This window comes from Microcaecilia unicolor, chromosome 12, assembly GCF_901765095.1.
Source record: "Microcaecilia unicolor chromosome 12, aMicUni1.1, whole genome shotgun sequence".
NCBI classification, from domain to species: domain Eukaryota; kingdom Metazoa; phylum Chordata; class Amphibia; order Gymnophiona; family Siphonopidae; genus Microcaecilia; species Microcaecilia unicolor.
The window spans coordinates 15,865,473-15,883,428 of record NC_044042.1 but is presented as its reverse complement, the minus strand read 5'-3'; the positions used below and the strand labels follow the sequence as shown (position 1 = coordinate 15,883,428).

The 17,956-nt window shown below is 45.7% G+C and overlaps 1 protein-coding gene across 11 annotated transcripts in view; it reads left to right on the top strand.

The window, feature by feature from the left end:
• The window catches only part of CSDE1 (cold shock domain containing E1), a 181,239-nt gene that overhangs the window by 107,552 nt on the left and 55,731 nt on the right, over positions 1 to 17,956 (top strand). For all 11 annotated transcript variants that reach the window (XM_030221412.1, XM_030221409.1, XM_030221408.1 and 8 more), the window contains one exon: positions 16,278 to 16,375. In XM_030221412.1, the coding sequence (XP_030077272.1) occupies positions 16,278 to 16,375 (98 nt within the window). The remainder of the gene's footprint in view (positions 1 to 16,277; positions 16,376 to 17,956) is intronic.

The following is a 17,956-nucleotide window of genomic DNA, read 5'->3' as shown; positions in this document are numbered from 1 at the left end:
ATGTCTGAGGATGTCAAGGTGGGAAAACAGTGTGACAAGAAGGTAACTAAGCCAGAAGGGTGCGAGGCTGCATAGGGAGGGGCATAATCAGGAGTTATGCCCCTGTACAAGTTGGTGAGCCCCTACTTGGAGAACTGTGAGTCTTGGAAATTGTATCTTGCTAAGGATATTATTCTAAAAAATAATTTAAAACAAAAAACCTTGAAGTAGTTAAGAAGAAAGAAATCAAAATAGTATGGGGTCTGTGCCAGAAGAGGTATGAAGATTATGATCTGAATATGTATATCCTGGAAGGGAGAGCGCAGATGGTCCTCTGAATATTTGAAAGGTGCTTGTTCTCACAAGTGGGTTGATGTCTGCGTTGGCCCAGGAAGCGACAAATGTTTTTACAAGCAAAAAAGGAAAAAGTTTTGCCAGAGCCTTCTCCGTTTTCTTTTCTCCACGTTGAGGTGCGGTAGATTTTTTTTTCTGCGCTCCTCTGGCAGCGCAGGAAAAGTCTTCGAATATTTGTTTTTCTTCTAATTTTTTCATTTTATTTAAAAAAAAAAAAAAAAAAAAAAAAAAAAAAAAGTAGAGTTGCTGTATTGTGCTTTTAGTTTTTGTTCCCTTTTAAAGCTTCGTTTTCTTTTTGTCACGGCCGGTTTTTAGGCCGCGCAGTCGGGTTATTCCCTTATTTTTTGTGCCCCTTTTTCTATTATCAGGCACAATCGCATCTTTTTTGATTTCGCCGAAGCCGTTTTCCCTTCCATGTCATCGAAGACATCCAGCGGCTTCAAACGTTGTACTCTGTGCAACCGGACCATCTCAGGTATCGATACCCACGCCTGGTGTATCCAGTGCCTTAGGCTTGACCATAGCCCAACCGCTTGTAGTCTGTTGTCTTCATATGAAGAAATGGACCCAAGCGTCTCGAGAGGCCCAATGAGAAAAGCTTTTTGGGGCTCGGTCTGGTCCTTCGACATCGAAAGGAGCATCAACATTGGGAAGAGAGGTAATGGCTGCTGAGAGACCAACTCGCGTTGGGAGCAGTGAGGCGTTGAGGGGGTATCCACCTGTCTCGAAGCTGCCTGTTATGCAGGGCCCCCGGGCCCGACCTTCGTCGGACCCAGCCCCAAGGAGACGTGAGGATTCCATGTCTTCCTCATCGGTACCGAGGAGTCTCGATGACGGCTGTCAAGCGAAGGTGAAGAAGCACCATAATTGTTCTCCTTTGACACACGGTACCGGGAGCTCTGGGGCATCGAGAGAAGTCTGCACCCGAGAAGTGTCGGCGCCGAGAGGATCGCTCCCCCTCGATACAGGAGGTGCCGATGCGTCGGTCTCATAGCAGCCCGGTACCTGCTCCCGAGCCTCCATGGATTCTGACACCGCCTGTTCCATCGACCCCGCATCCTTCTCCGATGGCAGCTCTCGACCAGCGCATCTGGGCCTTGTTTCCAGAACTTCTGGAGGGACTACTGCACCAGTCAGCTTCAGTGTTGGGGATGCTTGCGCCTTCCGTACCGTCTGTTGCAGCGGTGTCTGGCCCTTCCCCTGCGGTGAGGTCCCCGTCTGCTGCCACCCAGGTTGACTCCTCTTTGACGTCGGTGGAGGGACCATCGCCGCAGTCGGACTGGGCGTCAGCCTCTCGACATCGCCTTAGAGGACATCGTTCTTCGGCGTTGAGGCAGGTTGTGTCGAAGCACCTGAACACAGGTTTTATCCGATACTGAGCAAGAGCGCTCGTGGGAGTCAGAGGAAGATCCCAGGTACTTTTCTTCTGATGAGTCCTTTGGGATTCCCTCTGATCCTTCCCCTCTGCCATAGAGGAGACTATTTCCACCAGAGAGTCTTCCTTTTTTGTCCGGAAAATGGCTACGGCTATTCTCTTCCCTGTGGAGGTTGAGGATGAGCCCAGGTCTCAGATGCTCGAGGTCCTGGATTATTCTTCTCCACCTAAAGAGGCTGTGACAGTTCCTTTGCATAAGGTACTGAAGGAAGTCCTTATGTGAAACTTGTCGACCCCTCTGGCCCTGTGGTCCTGAAGAAAGTTGAATCCCAGTATTGGATCCACGGTGAACCTGGATTGACGAGGTTCCAGTTACCCCACAATTCCATGGTGGTGGACTCTGCCCTCAAGAGAGCCAGGAGTACTAGAGACTATGCTTCGGCGCCCCCAGGCAGAGAAGCTAGAACTCTTGATTCTTTTGGGAGGAAGACGTATCAGGCTGCTGTGCTCGCCGCCAAGATTGTCATACCAGCTCTTCACGAGCGTGCACTTGCAGGACTCAATACGGCAAGTGGAAGAGTGGCCTAGTGGTTAGGGTGGCGGACTTTGGTCCTGGGGAACTGAGGAACTGAGTTTGATTCCCACTTCAGGCACAGGCAGCTCCTTGTGACTCTGGGCAAGTCACTTAACACTCCATTGCCCCATGTAAGCCGCATTGAGCCTGCCATGAGTGGGAAAGCGCGGGTTACAAATGTAACAAAAAAAAAACTGTTCAGCTAGGTTGATGCACTCCCTACGGAGCTGACCAAGCACTTTCGCCAGGTGGTCAGGCAGCAGAAGGCGTGTCGAAAGTTCCTGGCCAGGGATACATTTGACACTTCTGATGTAGCATCCAGGATTGCTGCTCAGGGTATAGTGATGCGCAGACTCTCATGGCTGCGCGTCTCTGACCTGGATCATTCTGTCCAGCAGCGAATGGCGGATATTCCTTGCCGGGGGGACAACCTTTTTGGTGAAAAAGTAGAGGATCTTATTGATCAGATCAAGAAGCATAATGATGCTATGAATTCTCTCTCCCACCGGGCGCCTTCTGCTACTGCCTCCTCATCTGGGAGCTATTTTGAGGGGGAAGAGGAGTGCTCCCTATTTCTGTCCTAGGCGCGTAGGTACCCTCCTGCTTCTTGGCAGCCTGCCCAGACTCAGTCCCAGTGCACTTTTTTCGTCAACAGTGTGCGCCTAAGGCCCATACTGATCCCCAGCAAAAGGAAGGGTGGGCTTTTGATTGGCTCCAGTTAAGCATAGCCTCAATAAAAGTGTCCGTACCGGACGACTTACTGGTTGGAGGGAGGTTGATATTTTTTTCAACAAAGCCTCTTATATCCTCCGACTGGTGTGTTCTTCAAATAGTCCGGTTAGGATACACTCTCAATCTGGAATCCAAACCTCCAAATTGCCCACTGGGAGCTCAATCCTTCAGCTCTCAGCACAAGCAGGTACTTGCAGAGGAACTCTCTGCCCTTCTAAAGGCCAGTGCGGTCGAACCTGTTCCACCAGGGGAAGAAGGGCTGGGATTCTATTCCAGGTACTTCCTTGTGCAAAAGAAAACAGGGGGGATGCGTCCCATCCTAGACCTAAGGGCCCTGAACAAATTTCTAGTCCGAGAAAAATTCAGGATGGTTTCCCTGGGCACCCTTCTCATGATTCAGGAAAACAATTGGCTATGCTCTCTGGACTTAAAGGATGCTTACACACATCTCAATACTTCCAGTTCACAGGAAGTATCTTCGATTTCCGACTGGGAACTCAGCACTTTCAGTACTGTGTACTGCCCTTTGGTCTGGTGTCTGCACCCAGAGTATTTACAGAGTGCCTAGCGGTAGTCGCAGCGTTGCTACGCAGACTGGGAGTGTATGTGTTCCCTTATCTCAACGATTGGCTGGTGAAGAGCACCTCAAAGGCTCTTCAGTCCATGCGAATGACTATTCAGGTGCTAGAACTACTGGGGTTCGTAATCAATTACTCCAAGTCCCATCTCACCCCAGTACAAAAGTTGGAATTCATTGGAGCCCTGTTGAACAGAGATAGCTTGAGCTTATCTTCCCAAGACAAGGGCAGACAACCTCCTGTCCCTGGTGTACATAGTTCGAATGTCTCAACAGATCACAGCTCGGCAGATGTTGAGACTTCTGGGGCACATGGCCTCCACAGTTCATGTGACTCCCATGGCACGCCTACAAATGAGATCAGCTCAATGGACCCTAGCTTCTCAGTGGTATCAAGCTGTGGGAAGTCTAGAGGATGTAATCCAACTGTCCACCAACTTTCAGAATTCTCTCCAGTGGTGGACGATTCGATCCAGTTTGACCCTGGGAAGTCCATTCCAAATTCCTCAGCCATAAAAAGTGCTGACGACGGATGCATCCCTCCTGGGGTGGGGAGTTCATGTAGATGGGCTTCACACTCAAGGAGCCTGGTCCTTTCAGGAAAAAGGTCTTCAGATCAATCTCCTGGAATTACGAGCGATCTGGAACTCTCTAAAGGCTTTCAGAGACCGGCTGTCCAACCAAATCATATTGTTTCAGACTATCAGGTTGCCATGTATTACACCAACAAGCAGGGGGGCACCGGATCTCGCCCTCTGTGTCAGGAAGCCGTCCAGATGTGGCTTTCGGCACGCCGTTACGGCATGTTTCTCCAAGCCACTTATATGGCAGGCGTAAACAGTCTGGCTGACAGCTTGAACGGGATAATGCAACCTCACGAGTGGTCACAGAACATGGGCGTTGTCCGCAAGATCTTCCGAGCGTGGGGCACCCCCTCAGATCTTTTTGCCACTCGGATCGATCACAAGGTCCTTCAGTTCTGTTCCAGGCTTCAGGCTCACGACAAACTAGCGTCAGATGCCTTTCTCTTACATTGGGGGACAGGCCTTCTGTATGTGTATCCTCCCATACTTCTAGTAGGGAAGACTTTGCTGAAACTCGAGCAAGACTGCGGAACCATGATCCTGATTGCACCCTTCTGGCCTCATCAGATTTGGTTCCCTTGTCTTCTGGAGTTGTCCTCTGGAGATTGGAGCGTTTTCCATCACTCAGAACGAGGGGTCGCTTCTACATCCCAATCTCCAGTCTGTGGCTCCCACGGTCTGGATGTTGAGAGCTTAGTCTCCCGATTCTTGCTTGCTTCCAGGAAAGATTCCACAAAGAGGTGTTACTCTTTCAAATGGAGGAGGTTTGCCATCTGGTGTGACAGCAAGGCCTAGATACTCTTTCTTGTTCTACACAGACCCTGCTTGAATACCTTCTACACTTGTCAGTCTGGTCTCAAGACCAACTCAGTAAGAGTTCACCTTAGTGCGATTAGTGCTTATCGCCGTGTAGAGGGTAAGCCAATCTCTGGACAGCCTTTAGTTGTTCGCTTCATGAGAGGTTTGCTTTTGTCAAAGCCCCCAGTCAGATCTCAACATCGTTCTCACCCAGCTGATGAAAGCTCCTTTTGAGCCATTGAATTCCTGCCATCTGAAGTACTTGACCTGGAATATCATTTTTTTGGTGGCTGTTACTTCAGCTCGTAGGGTCAGTGAGCTTCAGGCCTTGGTAGTGCCATGCACCTTATTTATTTATTAGGATTTATTTACCGCCCTTTTGAAGGAATTCACTCAAGGCGCGGTGTACAGTAAGAATAGATCAAACATGAGCAGGAGGCAATTAGAGCAGTAAAAATATTCGAACAATAATACAAAATATGGCATGGTATACTACTTGCAATGACAACACAATATGTACTAGAACATAATTGGTAGTGAAGAGTAAGGCAAAGGTGTAACATATAGATGAGTAAGAAAGTAGGTAGAATTAGAAAGTAAGGTGATTGATTTGAAGAAAGTTGCATGTGAGGTCAGAGAGATGGTTAAATATTATCTCAGCTAGGGTAGGAGTGGATAAACATGTCCCACTGCAGTATGTGCAGCCCGTGTCAATCCTTGTGTGAGTGAGACTAACAAGTTAGTTTTTCCGTTAAAGGCTTGGTTGAAGAGCTAAGCTTTCACCTGCTTCCTGAAGTAGAGGTAGTCTTGTGTTAAGCGGAGCCTTTCAGGCAATGCATTCCAGAGTGTGGGAGCTACTCTGGAGAAGGCTCGCGTGTGGGTTTCACATTGTGTAATGTCTTTTGGAGAGGGTGTAGATAGTGAAAGTCCTTGGGAGGGCCTTAGTGTCCTTGGCGGTGTGTGGTGGATCATCCTGTTAATCCTTTTATAAATCAGGATGGGCAGCATTGTTTAATTGCTCTAAGGTAATGCCTAATGCTACTGAAGGTTTTGTTGGCTACAGATCAAGAGGTCAAAGTAATTTAAATTTTCTGAGGATAAAGAGATAAAACAAATCCATGCACTATGATAAAATACTCAGAATGTGCAGAAGGAATCTCTCTCTGTTTCTTTCTCTCTCAGTGTAAACGCCATAGTGGTTTGTAATAAAAAGGAGCTTGCTTGAGTGGATTGGTGATCAACTGGATCTTATGTTTATAATGGAAACACAAAATTGTATTGATCTTGTTATAGAGATGTCTTATAGGCTATGAAATTTGCCACATATCAAAAAGGACAAGGAGGAAGTGGAATAGCACTCATTTATATTTTTTTTAGTGTACAAACTTAGAGATCCTGTGCTGTGAAATATTGGATGACTATCAAAACAAAATACAACCCAATTTCCATATTGCCCCCCCCCCCTTCCAGAAAACGGCATGATGTACAGTAAGATGTTTTGATTATTTTTCAGTGTTTTAAAGTTGTATTGTTTTACTCTTGGGTGATCATCCTTTGATGTAAATCAGTATTGAATTTAGTAGGTATCGGCTTTTCATACTCCCTAGCATATATGATAAGGGACATCAGTTTCTCTTTGCCTATTTTCTTCATTTCCTACACAAGACTGTTTTTTGTTTTGTTTTTTTCTCTATACTGATATTGACATCTCAAAATTTGGTCTGACCACTACTTAATGAAATAATTGGAACATATGTACTCTTTCCATCAGTGTTCTCAAAACATAATTTGCTAGAGGGAAAATTGGTCACACTCAATTCTGGTCTAAGATAATAAAATTATTAGATAATTATTTTGGTAAATCCCCAGAATGTGCTGATGGGGTATAATGTCACCCATAATATTCTGCATGAAAGTACTCCACTAACTCCGGCATGTTAACTTTAGAATGAACTATTCTCATTGGTTCAGTTATAATTTACTGAGGTTAAAATGTGATTGTGGATATTTAGAATGTTGACAAAAGCAGGCTGCTGGGCTAAAATTAGTTGCAATTTAATAGCATTTTTTCCATTCTAACAGAGCAAAAAAGGAATAATATACAAACTCGTAAATATGCTGATCCTTAAAAGTTGTTTAAAATAGTTGAAACCTTAACCTATATTGATTTTATTTTTGTTACATTTGTACCCTGCGCTTTCCCACTCATGGCAGGCTCAATGCGGCTTACATGGGACAATGGAGGGTTAAGTGACTTGCCCAGAGTCACAAGGAGCTGCCTTGTCCTGAAGTGGGAATCAAACTCAGTTCCTCAGTTCCCCAGGACCAAAGTCCACCACCCTAACCACTAGGCCACTCCTCCACTGTTGCTACTATTTGAGATTCTACATGGAATGTTGCTATTCCACTAGAAGTCGGCCCTTGCAGATCACCAATGTGGCCGCGCAGGCTTCTGCTTCTGTGAGTCTGACGTCCTACACGTACGTGCAGGACGTCAGACTCACAGAAACAGAAGCCTGCGCAGCCTTCTACATGGAATGTTGCTAGTGGAATAGCAACATTCCATGTAGAATCTCCAATAGTAGCAACATTCCATGTAGAATCTCCAATAGTATCTATTTTCTTTTTGTTACATTTGTACCCTGCGCTTTCCCACTCATGGCAGGCTCAATGTGGCTTACATGGGGCAATGGAGGGTTAAGTGACTTGCCCAGAGTCACAAGGAGCTGCCTGTACCTGAAGTGGGAATCAAACTCAGTTCCCCAGGACCAAAGTCCACCACCCTAACCACTAGGCCGCCACTCCACTGATTAAATGGTATCTAATTTGAAAGAATCAGAACTTTCAACTTCTAAAAAATTAGTTGGTTATTTACGTGCAAGATTGCTGAAACCAAATTGCAAAGTCTCTTCTGTAAATTCAATAAATTTGGGGAGAATTTTTCAGCTATCCCAGAAAAAATTGTTTGGTCAGCACTGAGGAAACTTTCATCCTCGCTCTATGTTCTTGATAGTTGCCCTTATTTATTGAGAAACCCTCCCTCTTTGTAGTCTGGTTGCATACATAGGTTGAAAACCTTTGAAGTCTGTTCTGTTTCCAACTATATTAGTAAAATGTTTCCTATTTTGAAGAATTCCTCAATAGGAGACAGGAACTCTAAACTTGTAGACCCATTGCAAGCATTCCAATTTTCACATATGCTAGAGACCCTAGTGGTCATTCAACTAACTGAATATCTTGATACTTAGAACATCCTTCACTTTTCTCAGTCTGGTTTTATTAAAGGTTTCTGCACCGAAATTTTTATGTTTATTGTAAATTATATTAAAGATTTTGTATTAAAGGGATATGCTACAATTTGACCTTTTGACTGCATTCAACATGATGGGTCATATGTTATTACTGCTACTCAATGAAATAGGGCTGTCAGGAACAGTTCAGAATTGGTATGGTTTCCTATAGAGTGAAATGGTCAGGGTCATAGTCAGATTTGTGGGTAAGTTCACCCTTTTCATTGATTTTTGTTTAATGTTTGAGCTCCCTGGGTTAAGGCCCCTCCCCCCTTTTGGGTGTTGATCTTTCTCCGAGGACAAGCAGGCTGAATATTGTCACTGATGGGTCGTCGTCCATGACGGCCCCAGGAGACTGGAACCTTCCTCAAAGCATAGAACTTTCGGGAACGCAACATCGCACGGGCCCAGACGCACTGTGCATGTGCGAGGGGCTTCCCTCCGGCGACGCGAGCATGTCACGTTCAGTTCTTTTTGATCCGCGCTGCAGGAGAGTTGTGTTTGCGCAACTGTCTATCACCTCAGGAGAACCATGATTTCGCGTTTTACGCGCTCCTTTTTCCTTTTTATTCTTTAGTTTGCTTCAAAATAATAATTAAAAAATATATATATTGAATTTTTCCCTTATTTTCTTTATTTCTCAACTTTTACAAGTTTCCTTTCTTTTTCGTTGCAGCTGCCTTTAGGCTGCTTGGCTGTGTTTTTTTCACCTCTTTTTGTGCCTTTTTAAGTGGCACAATCGAGCCCTTTGATTTTGCGGACGCTATTTTCCCGCCCATGTCATCGAAGACGCCCAGCGGCTTCAAGTGTACTCGCTGCAACCGGACCATCTCAAGCACCGACCCTCACACGTGGTGTCTTCAGTGTCTTGGGCCCCACCACTTCCCAGCTTTCTTGTAAGCTCCTCAAGTTCATGAAGAAGCGGACCCAAGTGGCTCGAGAGGCTCAGCATGAAAAGCTTTTTTCTGAGCGGTCCGGTCCTTCGACATTGGCACCAAGGGTGTCGACGTCGAGGGAAGCAGCAACACCAGCAGCGCAGGTAATGGCTGCCGAGAGACTGCATCGAGCTGGAAGCAGTGAGGCATCGAGTGGGTCTCCACCCATCTGGCCACGAGCAGGCGTGAGGGGTACCGAGGAGTCTCGACGGGTGTCGAGCGAAGGCGAAGAAGAAGCACAGTCATCGATCTCCTTCCAGACATGGTACCGAGAGCTCCGGGGAGCCGAGGGAGTCTGCACCCGAGAAGCACCGGTGCAGGGAGGATCGCTCACCCTCCATTCAGGAGGTGCCGATGTGTCGGTTGTCTGGCAGCCTGGTACTGGCTCTTGAGCCTCTTCAGATTCTGGCACAGACTCCTGCACCGGTCCCACAGTCTTTTCCGATGGCAGCTCTCGACGAGTGCAAACGCGCCCTTCTTCCAGAGCTTCTAGAAGGGTTGCTTCGTCAGTTGGCCTTGGTGTCGGGGGTGCTTGCGATTGGCTGGTGAAGAGCACCTCGGAGGCAGGGGCTCTACGGTCCATGCAGATGACTATTCGACTGCTGGAGCTGCTGGGGTTTGTAATAAATTTTTCCAAGTCCCATCTTGTTCCAGTGCTGAAATTGGAGTTCATTGGAGCTCTGTTGGACACACAGACGTCTCGAGCTCATCTTCCCCAGGCAAGGACAGACAATCTCTTGGCTCTAGTGTCTTTGGCTCGAGCGTCTCAACAGATCATAGCTCGGCAGATGTTGAGACTCTTAGGACACATGGCTTCCACAGTTCATGTAACTCCTATGGCACGCCTACATATGAGATCAGCTCAATGGACCCTAGCTTCCCAGTGGTGCCAGGCCACAGGGGATCTAGAGGATGTAATACATATTTCCACCGAGCTGTGCAGATCCCTTCAGTGGTGGATGGTTCGATCCAATTTGTGGCTGAGGAACTTGGAATGGGTGTCCCAAGGTCAAAGTGCTGACGACGGATGCATCCCTCCTGGGGTAGGAAGCTCATGCAGATGGGCTTCACACCCAGGGAGCTTGGTCCTTTCAGGAGAAGGATTTTCAGAACAACTTCCTGGAATTACGAGCAATCTGGAACGCTCTAAAGGCTTTCAGAGATCGGCTGTCCAACCAAATTATTCTAATTCAGACAATCGGGTTGCTATGTATTACACCAACAGGTAGGGGTGCACCGGATCTCACCCTCTGTGTCAGGAAGCCGTCAGGATGTGGCTTTGGGCTCACCGCCACAGCATGTTTCTCTAGGCCACGTATCTGGCAGGCGTAAACAGTCTGGCCGAAAGGTTGAGCAGGATCATGCAACCTTAGGAGTGGTCACTGAACATGGATGTTGTCCATAAGATCTTCGGAGCATGGGGCACCCTCTCGGTGGATCTTTTTGCCACTCAGATCAATCACAAAGTCCCTCAGTTCTGTTCCAGACTCCAGGCCCACAACAGACTAGCATCAGATGCCTTTCTCCTACATTTGGGGACAAGCCTGTATGCGTATCCTCCCATATTTCTAGTAGGAAAGACTTTGCTGAAACTCAAGCAACACCGTGGAACCATGATTCTGATTGCTCTTTTTTGGCCCCGTCAGATCTGGTTTCTTCTTCTGGAGTTGTCCTCCGAAGAACCGTGATGATTGGATTGTTTTCCGACCCTCATTACCCAGAACGAGGGGTCGCTTCTACATCCCAACCTCCAGTCTCTGGCTGTCATGGCCTGGAAGTTGAGAGCTTAGAAGTTGCCTCTTTAGGTCTTTCAGAGGGTGTTTCCCGGATCTTGCTTGCTTCTACTACTATTTAGCATTTCTATAGCGCTACAAGGCGTACGCAGCGCTGCACAAACATAGGACAGTCTCTGCTCAAAGAGCTTACAATCTAATAGACAAAAAATCAAATCAATTAATGTGTACAGGAAGGAGGAGAGGAGGGTAGGTGGAGGCGAGTGGTTACGAGTCAAAAGCAATGTTAGAGGTGGGCTTTCAGTCTAGATTTAAAGGTGGCCAAGGATGGGGCAAGACGTAGGGGCTCAGGAAGTTTATTCCAGGCGTAGGGTGCAGTGAGATAGAAGGTGCGAAGCCTGGAGTTGGCAGTAGTGGATAAGGGAACAGATGATAAGGATTTATCCATGGAGCGGAGTGCACGGGAAGGGGTGTAGGGAAGGACGATTGTGGAGAGATACTGGGGAGCAGCAGAGTGAGTACATTTATAGGTTAGTAGAAGAAGTTTGAACAGGATGCGAAAATGGATAGGGAGCCAGTGAAGCGACTTGAGGAGAGGGGTAGTATGAGTAAAGCGACCCTGGTGGAAGACGAGACGGGCAGCAGAGTTTTGAACTGATTGGAGAGGGGAGAGGTGACTAAGTGGGAGGCCAGCAAGAAGCAGATTGCAGTAGTCTAAACGAGAGGTGACAAGGGTGTGGATGAGGGTTTTGGTAGAGTGCTCGGAAAGAAAGGGGCAGATTTTACGAATGTTGTAAAGAAAAACGACAGGTCTTGGCAATCTGCTGGATATGAGCAGAGAAGGAGAGAGAAGAGTCAAAGATGACCCCAAGGTTTCGAGCTGAGAAGACAGGGAGAATGAGAGAGCCATCAACAGAAATAGAAAATGGGGGGAGTGGGGAGGTGGGTTTGGGGGGAAAAATGAGAAGCTCGGTTTTGGTCATGTTTAATTTCAGGTGGCGTTGAGACATCTAGACAGCAATGTCAGACAAGCACGCTGAAACTTTGGTTTGGATGCAAGGTGAGATATCAGGGGTAGAAAGGTAGATTTGGGGGGAGTCAGCATAGAGATGGTAGGAAAAGCCATGGGATGAGATTAATGAACCAAGGGAAGAAGTGTAGATAGAAAAGAGGGGACCAAGAACAGAACCCTGAGGTATGCCGACAGGCAGAGGGATAGAAGTAGAAGAGGATCCACCAGAATGAAGGTGCGGAGGGAGAGGTAGGAAGAGAACCAGGAAAGAACAGAGCCCTGGAATCCCAAGTGAGGACAGGGTGTCAAGGAGTATGCTGTGATCGACAGTGTCAAAAGCAGCGGAAAGATCAAGGAGAATGAGGATGGAATAGAGACCTCTGGATTTAGCCAGTAATAGGTCATTGCTTCCAGGAAAGATGCCACGAAAAAGTCTTCTTTTAAATGGAGGAGGTTTGCCGTCTGGTGTGACAGCAAGGCCCTAGATCCTTTTTCTTGTCCTACACGGACCCTGCTTGAATACCTTCTACACCTATCAGAGTCTGGTCTCAAGACCAACTCAGTAAGAGTTCACCTTAGTGCAATCAATGCTTACCATCAACGTGTAGAAGGTCAGCCTATCTCTGGATAAACTTTAGTTCGCTTCATGAGAGGTTTGCTTTTCTCAAAGCCCCCTGTCAGACCTCCACCAGTGTCATGGGATCTCAACATCGTTCTCACCCAGCTGATGAAAGCTCCTTTTGAGCCACTGAATTCCTGCCATCTGAAGTACTTTACCTGGAAGGTCATTTTCTTGGTGGTTGTTACTTCAGCTCGTAGAGTCAGTGAGCTCCAAGCCCTAGTAGTCCATGCACCTTATATTAAATTCCACCATAATATAGTCCTCCGCAGGTGGTAGTTCCATCTGAACCAGTCAATTGTCTTGCCAACATTTTTTCCCCATCCACATAGCCGCCCTGGTGAGGACAAGTTGCACACTTTGGATTGTAAGAGAGGTTTGGCCTTTTACGTGGATCGGACTAAGCCCTATAGACAGTCCGCCCAATTGTTTGCTTCTTTCAATCCCAACAGGAGGGGAGTTGCCATCGGAAAACGCACCATCTCAAATTGGCTAGCAGATTGCATTTCCTTCACTTATGCCCAAGCTGGGCTGACTTTAAAGGGCCATGTCACGGCTCATAATGTCAGAGCCATGGCTGCGTCAGTGGCTCATTTGAAGTCAGCCTCCACTGAAGAGATTTGCAAGGCTGCAACGTGGTCATCAGTCCACACATTCAAATCTCACTACTGACTTTAGCAGGATAGCCGACGCGACAGTCTGTTTGGGCAGTCGGTGCTGCAGAATCTGTTCGGGGTTTAGAATCCAACTCCACCCTCCTAGGCCCATTTCTGTTTTGTTCCAGGCTGCACTCTCACTTAGCTAAATACAGCTATGTCCTTGCCGTTGCGAGGCCCAATTGACCAACGTTTATTGTTTTGAGTGTGCCTGGGGGCTAGGGATACCCCATCAGTGATAATATTCAGCCTGCTTGTCCTCGGAGTAAATGAAGATACATACCTGTTGCAGGTATTCTCCGAGTGCAGCAGGCTGAATATTGTCACAACCCTTCCTCCTCCCCTTTGGAGTTGTTTCTCTGTCTATATGTTTTTTGCTTTTTACTAACTGAACATGACACGCTCACGTCGCCGGTGGGAAGCCCCTCGCACATGCGCAGTGCGTCTGGGCCCGCGCAACGTCACGTTCCCGAAAGTTCTATGCTTTGAGGAAAGTTCCGATCTCCTTGGGCCGTTGCGGACAACGACCCATCAGTGACAATATTGAGCCTGCTGTCCTCGGAGAATACCTGCTACAGTGTATCATCATTTTACATGTACGTTGTATGTATTACACTAGTAATTCTTATAACATCAGAAAATAGTATATCTTAATGGTTCAGACATGTGTAGACTTAATTGGATTTTGGGCCCATGAATGTTGTCTGAAATTCAGTAAAACAAAAATGTTGTCCATTAGGTTCATCGGAACACTTGTCATTGACTGTTGTTATGGCCCTTAAACAACACTTTTTGAACCTTTCATAAAGTTATTAGTCACTGTTTTGTCACCTCACTCTCTTTTGAGACAATTTGTTAGTGTTTAACAGTTCTGAAGGATAAGAGGGTTTTTTTTAATTTTTATTTTAAATTCAGTGTATTGTGATCACATAGTTGGATTGTTATAACATTCAGTATGTTAGCACTACAGTTAAATTGCTTAAGTGCTTAAAAACTTAGCAAAACAAGTCGGCTATAGTGTTGGGCAATCACATCAGCAGGCATACTCAGCAAAATTCAAGCACTAGTGTATTAACAATCATGCATTCAAATATGCAAAGATAAGGAGGTTCTAAGAATGCATCCAGAATTCTTATCTAAAGTGATATTATTATTTGTAGCATTTGTATCCCACATTTTCCCACCAATTTGCAGGCTCAATGTGGCTTACATTATCGCCATTTCTGGGTAGAGAATTACGAATGGTATTGCATTAAGGCGCATACATGGTAGAGTAGAATACAAAGTGGTATTGCATAGAAGTACTGATTGAGAGTAAATTAAACATTTTATAAAGTCAACTATAGAAAGTTCATTTCTGACATGAAAGATGAAGTGCGTATTGCGTAACTTTCATTAATAGCAGTGAGGTTATCAGTCTAGTATAAAGAGTTTGGTTTTGTCTAGGTCATATAAAGTCTAGTTGTCTGGTATTTAGGACGCATCATTGTGGTATGCCTTCTTGAATAGGTCAGTTTTCAGTAGTTTTCGGAAGATAGGTTTTGCATTGTTTTTATGGCCTTCGGTAGTGCGTTCCATAGTTGTGTGCTTATGTAGGAGAAGCTGGATGCATATATGGATTTGTACTTAAGTCCTTTGCAGCTGGGGTAGTAAAGATTCAGGAATGTGCGTGCTGATCTTTTTGCGTTCCTAGTTGGCAGGTCTATGAGGTCTGATATATAGATCGGGGCTTCACCGTGAACGATTTTGTGGACCAGGGTGCGAACTTTGAATGCAATTCGTTCTTTTAGTGGGAGCTAGGGTAGTTTTTCTCTTAGGGGGTTTGGCGCTCTCGTATTTCGTTTTTCCAAATATGAGTCTGGCTGCTGTGTTTTGGGCAGTTTGAAGTTTCTTAATGATTAGTTCTTTGCATCCGGCATAAATGGCATTGCAGTAATCTAGGTGGCTTAGCACCATTGATTTTACGAGGCTGCGGAATATTTCCCTTGGGAAGAAAGGTTTGATTCTTTTAAGTTTTCACATTGAGTGGAACATTTTCTTTGCTGTATTTTTCGCATGGCTTTCGAGTTGGAGATTTCGGTCAATTGTAACTCCAAGAATTTTCAGGCTGTCTGAGATGGGAAGTGTATAGTAGTCTTGGGTGTTTAAGGTGATGGGTTTGTTCATGTTGTTTTGTGGGGAGAGAATAAGACATTGTGTCTTTTCTGCATTAGCTTTAGTTGGAATGCATCCGCCCATGAAAATCTAATCAACTGATTGTATTACCAGTCTATCTCTGCCACCTGCAAATATGCAGGAATTAAAATATCATACCTTTAGACTGTAGATGTGCAGTCACCACCTCAATTCTCATACAATCCAAACATTTAACAGCTGCTACAGAAAAGAGCCTTGTCTACTTGGATTTCAAACTATAATCCTTCCATCTAAGAGTGAGCACCACCACAGTACAATACAAATATTGATTTGGAAGATATCTGTAAGGCAATGACATGGTCCTCAGTACATATGTTTACAAAGCATTTCTGCTTGGATCAAGCTTCTGATTTGGACAGTGCCTGACTGAAGCTTCAGCCTTCCATTGTTTCCTAATACACCACATGGGTTGCAAGGCATGGACTAAAATGCGTAGAAAATTCATAACCCCGTTAGGCTCCACTTTTGTGACTGTTTTTGCTTGTCCGTGAAGAAAGCGTAATTACATACCTGTAGCAGATTCTCTGTAGATAGCAGTATCCAACAACCATATCTTCTGTCTTGAGTGAAGCTTTATTAAAATTGACGGAGGAGAAACAGTATTTAGGCGCACGGGAAAACCTGCACAGCCTCAAAAGCTTTCCCCGAGTTTTCTGAGCTCTGGAAAGAGGACCTGGCTTAGCTTTATCCTGGTTACATCACCCAGTTGTGGCTGTTGGATCCTGCTGTACATGGGAGAGCACCTGGTACATATCTGCAGCTATGCTTTCTGTACTTCTTAAAAAGAAATCCTGTTAACTGCTGAGAAATTTGTTTGCGTTATTCAGTGCAGTTGTCAGTAATGGAGACATGTTTCTTTACAGGAAGTTTTTTACCTTACTTATACTCCGGAGGATGTTGATGGTAATGTTCAGTTGGAAACTGGCGATAAAATAAACTTCATCATAGAAACCAACAAACAGTAAGTTTGTGCCTTGTTTTGTGGAAGTAAATGGAAACTGTTGAGTTCTTCTTGTACTAAAGAACTCGGTGGGGAGTCAGGTATAGCAGTTTGACGGCCTAGAAAGGGTCTTCATATGCGTCAGAACTCAGCGTGTTTAGTTGTCGGCTACTGCATCAGCAGTGCCGCTGGGTTGAGTGTCTTAGTAGCACACAGCTCTCTCCTATTAATTCTTACATTTACATACTGGGATAGGTAATGTATTCAGAATTTTATCTTGCATTCCTGTTCTGTTCTCCCAGCAGTCTGCAATTAGTCTTTGCTGGCGCTGCTTATATTTTTTGTTTACATAGAAGGGGAAGAAATTTCAGTTGTGTTAATCATTTGAAGAATGTTCTTCTAATGGTGGTTTTCTGTTGAAACACAGAACACAAGGAAAAGGGCAGATCAAGAAAACGGGGAAGCTTATTTAATATAGAGCATAAAACGTGGATACCATATATCCAACAAAACTGTTTTCAGGACATAATCAGTTTTTTTGCTGTAAATGGTGAAAAAATGGTTGGTGCTGTAAAAATGTACTTCGGATGTAACTTTGTTCTGCTTTGGCTACTTAAGACCTCTTATGGGTTGAATGGGTGTATTTGTTTGAGTGGTGAGTCTAGCTCAGAATAAATGATCTGGGTTTTTGTAACTAAATAAAATGAGGTCTTAGGTGGGTACTTTCCTGCTTTCTTAGTGTCAGCAGCAGATGCATCAAGAGACTTGTGGGTTGTGACCATCTACCAGCAGGTGGAGATAGAGCACTGAACTGCACCGCCTTGTAGCACAGAATGATTCCTGGTCAGTCTGTATTCTCTATCTCCAGCAGGCAGATGGACAGTCTCTCACAAGCACGTGTCTCATCTGATGGTGGCTCCTGTTCTGAATCTCTCTCGGTTAAAAGCATAGGGGTATCTGGATGAGCGGTGCCAGCATTAGGGGGTACACATGGTCACCTCCCTTCTCCTTCCTCAAATTTACAAAAAAAAAAAAAAGATAAACTGTGGCTCTTCACTAGCCTTTGGTTCGGCTATGGCTATTTCTTGGAGTGAGTGAGACTATTGCTTTGGGCAGCTGGATAATTTCACAGCAGCTAGTTCTTGCTTTCAGGCAGTGTCCATTTAGTTTGTGTTTTGGCGAGCTGTATAGGCGGGTGTCAGTTTACCTGACGCTGGGCACCTGTTTTGCATGGGAAATTTGAGCTGGGGTTTTCCTCAGTGCCTTCTGGGTCCCTGTTTCTCTTCAGTCTGCTGCAGCCATTTTGTTTTCAGGGCATATGTAATCCTTCCCACATGTAAGATATTGTGGCGGTTTGTTTGGCAGGCATAGTGGCCATTCCATCAGCCCTTCCCCTGTGCATTGCTTTGGCGTGCTGGTCATGGGGGTCAATCCCTGTTTTGGTGCCTGTTCAGCCATGGAGTCTGCTTGGTTTCTGGCAGCTGTAAGCCTCTGAGGGAGCCCTGTGTTATGCTGCAGAGCAGCCGATTTCTCCTGGTGTTCTGGTCCTCCGCTCTCCTCTCTGTTGGTGAAAGGTAGTCTGCTCAGTTGCGGTTCTGGTGA